General features: G+C 45.8%; 1 protein-coding gene across 1 annotated transcript in view; it reads right to left on the reverse strand.

Annotated features, from left to right (window-relative positions):
* The window catches only part of STX1B (syntaxin 1B), a 58585-nt gene that overhangs the window by 1753 nt on the left and 48724 nt on the right, over positions 1-8108 (reverse strand). The window contains 8 exon segments of the mRNA XM_018570832.1: positions 1028-1138; positions 1221-1358; positions 3763-3836; positions 4604-4712; positions 4814-4887; positions 5919-5934; positions 6789-6844; positions 7370-7469. Of these exon segments, the coding sequence (XP_018426334.1) occupies positions 1028-1138; positions 1221-1358; positions 3763-3836; positions 4604-4712; positions 4814-4887; positions 5919-5934; positions 6789-6844; positions 7370-7469 (678 nt within the window).

Below are 8108 nucleotides of genomic sequence, written 5' to 3' on the forward strand. Positions count from 1 at the left end.
ACAATGTAAGTGGGGTCAAATATGGAGGGACAGAAGGAAATGGAGGAGAGAAAAATATAAGAAATTGTTAGATGTGTTATAGATGGATATAGAGACATAAATCTACAAACAGAGATAACATTATCAATGACTGCCTACATCTACCAGGTCCACTGTCTACCTGTCCACTGAAGGTTGTCTGTCTGAGCATAATATGTTATCTTCAGCTGGTTTCTGCTGAGCTGAATCACACCCCCCCACTCCCCATCCCGATTTCTTATATCACTCTGGGATTCCTGCGTGTAAGATTACACGGTCAGTCTTGCTCGGTTTTGGCCACTCCCACAGACCGCTAAACTTTGAAGGGACATTTCAATTATAAAATGTGGTTTGGCGGAGGAATGGTCTACATCCATTTTGTCTGGTATTTACTGCATTTTGTTTTCATAGTGTGCCATCGCCTATTCTCTCGTTGAGTGATTTGGATGGCCAAGCTTGAATTTCATTGTTATTTTTGGTATTTTAGATGACCAAAAGACGTCTGGGAGAAAGGGGACAAAGGCTGCTTAACGACTGTTTCTTCTATTTGCAGGGGCACCCTTAGCTTGACTGCCAGTGCCACCAGTTCCCATCCTTCTAATCTCAGGTAGAATTTTTAAAGGATTTTTGCTCAGGTTCTTCTGGCCCCACCCTGCAGTCAGACTGGGTTACCTGGAGTTTCCAAACCATTCTACACAATTAATCATCATTGTCTGCTCTATAATACACATCTTTTGGACCCTGGTTTGGATTTCTTTTCACTTCGGCTTCGGAAAAACTGAATTTTGGGGATACAATAAAAAAACTTTAAAAAAACTTTGGCCAAACCACAACTGAGAAAACGTTTTAGGAGTTCACCTATCACTACGATGTACATGTCTTGTGCCCCTCTCCCCCAATCAACCTAATGTGTGTCCATCTGTCCACTATATATAAAAACAATGTTCCTTCTGTATATGTGTCAGTCTTTCTGGTATCAGTATCTTGTGCCCGTCATGATGTCACTCACCCTTCGTGCTTTGCTCTGATATTTCACAGCTTTCTTGGTATCAGACACCGCCCGTTCCACATAGTCCACGGAGTGTTCCACGTTATACTCAATACGGTCTATCATCTCCCCCTACAAGGGAGGAAAGGAGAGAGGTTAGATAGGGTCCACCAGGCTGATTCAGTTGACCAGTGTCATCTCTTTGACTCCTCACCTGACTTTCCACAAGCATGGCCATGTCTACAAACATGTCATGCAGCTCTCGGATGCTGTTTTCCAGCTTTATGATCTCAGTGTGCCGTGTCTCAATCTCGTTAAGAGCTTGTTTGGTCATCTGGGAGTCCATCTTGATCTACAGTTGGTGGAGAGAAGATCAGTCAGTTGCCAGACATTAGACAAGACATCAGACGGAGATGCACATGTGCTGTTTCTAGATGTCTCTTCTACGTTCCAGTTACTGAATGACATAGGGATGGCTACAGAATAAATACATCTCTCATGGAGAACTAGTGCCACTGAAGGATCTTCTCCTGCTTATGATGATACTTAAGATAGACATACTCTTTCAAGTTTGGCATGGACCTTAACCAATGATATTAATACAACCTTGTCAGATTTAGAACTCTTTTTCTGAAGTGCTATATAGAAGAACCAATACTCTGTCCTCATTAGCCTCACTGATAAGACATATACGCAGTACTATCTGACCATTGATTCAGAGATCACTGAGCACTGCATACCAGGTATCAGAAGACATTCTGATTTAACCTGGACTGATGATGAAACTGCTACTTTGGTAACAAACTTTCCATCATGGAGATGGATAAGGATCACCAGCACTCAGCAATAACATTTAAATAGGTCCATTTTATTTGGACAAAGTCACAGTGAAAACAGCCAACGTTTCGGGGCCACATAGGGTTCACTTCTTCAGGGCAAAAGGACGTCACATCCTTTTGCCCTGAAGAAGGGACCCTACGTGGCCGTTTTCACTGTGACTTTGTCCAAATAAAATGGACCTATTTAAATGTTATTGCTGAGTGCTGGTGATCCTTATCCATCTTCCTGTGTCTGCACGGCGCCATCCGTGGTCATCACTGCGAGCACCACTTTCTTATGGGCCGGGAGCGTTGTGAGGAGTGCGGAGGGACTCTTTGTTTATTTAAACTTTCCAACATGACGATCATGTTCTGCCGTAATTAACATCATCTTCTGTAATCAACCACCATCGCCATTCTGGGCTAATTAAACTTCAATTATCCATTTGCTCGTGTTTGTATGAAAGTACTCATTAACAGTAAGTCAAACGACTTATTTAATTATACAATTTCCTCAGATAACCTGATGACGTTGGTGGTGTTGCCCAAAAGGATTACCAATATATTGCATTTTTAAGGATCTGTTCATATTTAGGTTCATCAAGCTGAGAACAGAGCTTTGTGTGATCAACAGAAGAATACACAATGCCCTAGTAACTTCCCTTGTGTTTTCACTGGATCTGTCAAAGACATTGGTAGAGGAAGATTTGCTGTACAGTGAGTGTCAGGAACCGGATCTGAACCCAGGGCCTCTGCTGTAGCTGGCGGTGGTTCTACCTGCTGAGCCACTTAAGAACCTTGTATGGCTCCTTGCCTGATCTCCTGTGTATCCTCAGTTATACCTAATCAGATGCTGAACTCTTAACTCCTAGCTCCTCGCTTGAACTTCCTATTTAAGCCACGCCTCTGCACTTCCTCTTTGCCAGATTATTGTGCACCTGCCGTGATCTTTCTTCCTGCTCCCTCTGCGCTACTATCTGCTCATACTGCTCCCCGTGTACCGACCCTTGGCTGCTGATTCACCGACTACTCTCTCCGTCTCCTGCTACATACCAGATACCTTTGGCTCCTGACCTCGGCTTGTTCACTGACTACGCTTCTGCCTGCTCCTCCACCACCACCCTCTACTTGTGTACCAGATAGGGTTGCCACCATTTCTTCAAGCGAAACCCGAACATTCTAGCGGCGCGCTGACATTTTTTCGGGAGAATGAGTCATGGCTTTTTCATATGTAAATATCACAGCTGAGACTATTTTCAGTGGGGGGCCAGTAGCCTCTATCTTAATTTTGGTTGCCCCTGCCTGCCTGACATGTTGTGTCCGGGTTTCTGCTGGCATGAAACCCGAACACAGCATTCAAAACCCGGACTGTCTGGGTGAATCCTGGACAGGTGGAAACTTTAGTACCAGACCCAGCCTGTTATACTACGAAGTGCCTGCTGCTTCAGCTGCTGGACTCTGAGCCTGATCCTAGATCGTGACAGTGAGGCAACTTGTTGAGTACCTTCAAACCAGTTACCTCCCTAAGATACCAGCCCAGCCCCTAGGCTCCTATATTAGAGCTGAAACTCGTTTTTTATAAAGGGATGATCTATTCATTAGGAAGCAGTAGGTTTAAAGAGCTGCCAGACTGCTGTCTATTGGGCTTTAGCCCTGTTCTCAAAAGTGTCTGAATGGTTCCAACCTCCCATTACAACTAGTCAGATGCTCCCTGTCACTCTACCATACTTGAAACAAAATGGAGGGCCTGCCTGGCTGCTTTGGTCTACTAGAACAATCCTTCCTGCAAAAATTTTGATAAATGAAGCTTTGTGTGTTTCTGGTTCTTTGAACTGTATTTGCATTCTCTATACTTAGTACTCTTCATGGACAGCTGGCTATGGATTTTGCAATGAACACAACCTCCCCACATCCCCCCTCAGCAGCCCCATTACACACGTCGTCTGTGAATATGGCCAGCTTCCCACTCTCCAACATATCTTCCAGCTCTTCATTGGTCGTAGTTCTGCCGGCTGTCAAGAGAAGCAGGTGTCACAAGAATTCTGAACATTCAGAGGCAAAATCTGATTTCCTACAATATACAGAATAAGTCTAAATATCGGCCCATAGCCTATTAAATGTCACTGAGATTTCCACAGGGAGGAACTCAGCCCTCTTGGTACCATATCACCGCTGCTGAGTAGGGATATACCAGTCAGTAATGTCTAAGCTTGTTTGTCCACACTGTCCTATAAAGCATCCATCAGGGAGCTGGTGCACCAAATGACAACACAGCAGTGTTAACCTGAGCAACGGAGGTCACAGATATTACTGGGAAAAAATTCAGGATCTAAGAAGCATATGACCCCACCAGGGTACCAGAGGCCTTCAGCATGGTCAATCCCTTAGAATTCACCTAGAAACTGAATAACTTTTTTGTGGAGGGAGTTATCTTCTAGCAAGAATCTGCCACAACTGCTCATACCTGCCTCGGGAACATAGTCCTAGCATGGTCATGGACATGCTTTGACTCTGGTCATGGAGCAGTTCCACATCATTGAAGCTAAATATAGCCAACTTCACTCATTTTAAGCTCCTTTGCAATCCACCAAACTCTCTTCTCCCCTAATCACCCCATGAGTTTACTACAACACATTACCATTGTTAAGACCACCCAAAAATAAAAACTGTTCTGTCAAACTTGCAGCCTTGGAAGCTATATGAGCTATATGGAAAATGGCCCTCTACTTCCTATGGGGCCTTAAACACCCTACACCCCATCATCAATAATCATACATACTGATTTCCAGCTGTCTCTGGATGCGGTCCTTGCAGCGGTCCCTGTATTTTGACTGCGTTGCATTGTACTCTGTCATCACCTCCACAAACTTGCGGGACAGCGTAGAGTGCTGATGAGAACACGGAGAAAAGGAACATAGGACATGCTGAGTCAAAGGCAAGAGAGACCACCACTGAAAACATGGTATGTTAAAGGCTTTTCATTGGTTACCTGTGTTTTCCGGATACGCAGGTCGGCCGAGGAGCGATTAAGACCCTCTTCCTGCTCAATGCTTTGCTCAATTGCTAAGAACGAAAAGAACCAATGCTTGTTAAAGGGCTTAAAATCACCTTATATCCAGGATCTGATGGGTCCTCCTGGAGACCTCCCTACAGTCATTGATCCTAACATGAAAGATGTCTAAATCTAGGAAAGGCAGCAGGAGAGTTGTCACCATAGTCAGTACATTACCGGGGACCAGAGCTGTGGACAGAAGTTGTCAGGGAGGAGGGGGCATTATTGTAGGCATGAGCTTTTGGACCATGTAAGGGAAGAGGGGGCATTATTGTAGGCACGAGCTTCTGGACCATGTAAGGGAAGATGGGGCATTATTGTAGGCTTGAGTTTGGGGACCATATCAGGGAAGAGGGGGCATTATTGTAGGGATGAGCTTCGGGACCATGTCAGGGAAGAGGGGGCATTATTGTAGGCTTGAGCTTGGGGACCATGTCAGGGAATAGGGGGCATTAGTGTAGGCATGAGCTTGGGGACCATGTCAGGGAAGAGGGGGCATTATTGTAGGCTTGAGCTTGGGGACCATGTCAGGGAAGAGGGGGCATTAGTGTAGGCATGAGCTCCAGGACCAAATCAGGGAAGAGGGGGCATTATTGTAGGCATGAGCTTCGGGACCATGTCAGGGAAGAGGGGGCATTATTGTAGGCTTGAGTTTGGGGACCATATCAGGGAATAGGGGGATTATTGTAGGCTTGAGCTTAGGGACCATATCAGGGAAGAGGGGGCATTAATGTAGGCATAAGCTTGGGGACCATGTCAGGGAAGAGGGGGGCATTAGTGTAGGCATAAGCTTGGGGACCATGTCAGGGAAGAGGGGGCATTAGTGTAGGCATGAGCTCCAGGACCAAGTCAGGGAAGAGGGGGCATTATTGTAGGCATGAGCTTCAGGAACAGGTAGATCATGAGTGCAAGCTAAATCCAAGCTGTTCACAGTTCAATAGATAGCTACACTTGATTTGCCCATTTCACCCACCTGCCAATTCTCCATCTGTGACCTAGCAACCAATGGCCATGTTCACCCTACATAACGTCATCGGCTGACTGTTGACAGAGCTGCGCTGGTGGCCCCACAGCATCATTGGTTGTTATGGTGCACCTGCCTGCATTCTAGCAAGTTAGCAACCAATGACGTTGTATGGCCCAGCCGCTAGCGTCCTAACACACAATTATGCTGTGCGGGTCATGTGCAGTAAGAAGCATTTACTTAGCTTTCTTAGCCCCATAATTCATAATTACACCCCTGTTGTGAAGTATATGAAAATGATGCAAAATGCTAAAATCTAAAAATCTAATTTCTTAAATTACATATTCGTAAAAAGTAACAATTTTTTCCCCAAATGTGTGACAAGTGCTCTTTGAACAAGCCGAAAAAAAAGGACAGAAAATTGATTTCAGAGCAGGGAGCAGTACTGGGATTGGCCAGAGGGTGGTGCCCTTGTCCTGTATCACATTGCAGTCATCTGGCAGCCGCTGCAGACTCAGCGCCTATTATGCAGAATGACGGGGCGACGGGCACAGATACTCTTGCACAGTGTAGTCCTGTCCGGCGGGGTAGGAGACCTGACTTTTTAACACTTACAGGTCTTATCTTTCTCCCAGCCTGTGACTGGACAGTTAAAGGAGAAGCAGGAGGCTGATGAGATCATCTCTCCGTCACTCTGCTCCGGCATGCTTCTGGTTAGTGCATGAGCACTGCAGCACAATTGGCTGGCTCCTTGTGCTATTCCCACCACTCCCCCAAGAACAAGCTCTGCTGTATAAGAGACTGCAAGAGTCAGATTCAGGTACTTACGCTGCTTGTATGGTGCGTAATTGGATACAGAGCTGTGTCTTTTTGACGTGCCGAAAGTTCAGCTTTAAAGGAGAACTATGAGGTGGGTGCTTTTCACTCAGCCTCATAGTTCTAGCCGACCTAGTTGGCCGTTTTCTTGATGTCGGCCGTGAGATCCTCCAGCTCCTGTTTAGTTTCTGCACGGAAAGAACAGAAAAGAAAACAATTAGGATCATTATATGAAAGGGGCACCGTGGCTCGTTTCTCATCCGGGGTGATGCCACACACACTCTTTGTACAAGATTTATCAGCAACCATGTAGTCTGAGGGACTGCACAGTATAGGATGTCGGGTAGTCCCTTCTGGCTACATATTGATTGGTGAATCTACAGGCGATGGAACAATCAAAGGGGTCGATTTAGAAACACTTTACACAGCCAAAGCTCTTAGCAACCTGGGATGCTCTGGCTGTAAAGGGGGCGGCAGGGGTGCCGAGTGATCCAAAGAGATGCCGCCTGATGCTGCCTGCCTCATTATAGGGATATAGGGCCTTCTCAACTACTAAGAGTTTACGTCTACTTTAGCTTTTTCTGCTCCACAAATCCTCCTCAGCCAAGAAGCCATCTTGAAATAGTCAGCATGCAACATATCCAACCTGTCTCCCTCCACCTCTTCTGCTCTACCCGTTGGCCATTCAGCCGCCTACTTCCGTTGGCACTTACTCTCATCAGGATTAGGTGCAGCCAAGATGGCGCTGTGCTGTTTCTTCACCTGCTCCACATCGTCTGACAGCTTTTCTATACAGCCCCGAATCTCCTCCACCTGTAGACAGAGAAGAACAGTCTTTTTACCTCTCTTGCAGTAGAGGAAGTTTTACGGACCGCTGGCTGAGGGACGTTAATATTAATGGAAAGGTGTTGTGGGAATTAAACCTCTTTATTTACACTCCTTAGCTGTAATTAGTTTAATTTGTCATGAGCGCGGCGCTGACAGGTGACTTCCTCGATACCTCGAGCACAGAAATTTTTATAGATGTGCCAGCCAGGCAGTGACTTCCTCCAACGGAAAGGAAACATTGCCGAGGCCGGAGATGGAGGAGTCATGATTGATGTCGGAATTAGAGGACAATAAACTACGGGGGGAAGTAATAAGGTGGATGCGGAGAGGGGGAGGAAGGCATGGCCTACAGCAGGGAAAGCACACTGTCATAGTAAGACAGAAACAAACCCGATCTATAGGGAGCAAAGAGAGCACGAGTGTAGAGTATGGAAGGGCATGTCTTGGAAGGTTCTCATTTAAGGTGGGTAGTCACATTCAACTGGACTTGTCCTGCAATGTTGAAGATGTTTTGTAGTGTGCTCAGGCCACATTTTCAGATCTAATGAGATACTATAAAAATAAATAAATAACCCAACATAGGAGGGCAAATTCTACAGATAAAAATCAAGACAGCTTTCCTAC

The sequence above is a fragment of the Nanorana parkeri genome, unplaced genomic scaffold, assembly GCF_000935625.1.
Source record: "Nanorana parkeri isolate BGI_ZX_2015 unplaced genomic scaffold, ASM93562v1 scaffold1605, whole genome shotgun sequence".
Taxonomy (NCBI): Eukaryota; Metazoa; Chordata; class Amphibia; order Anura; family Dicroglossidae; genus Nanorana; species Nanorana parkeri.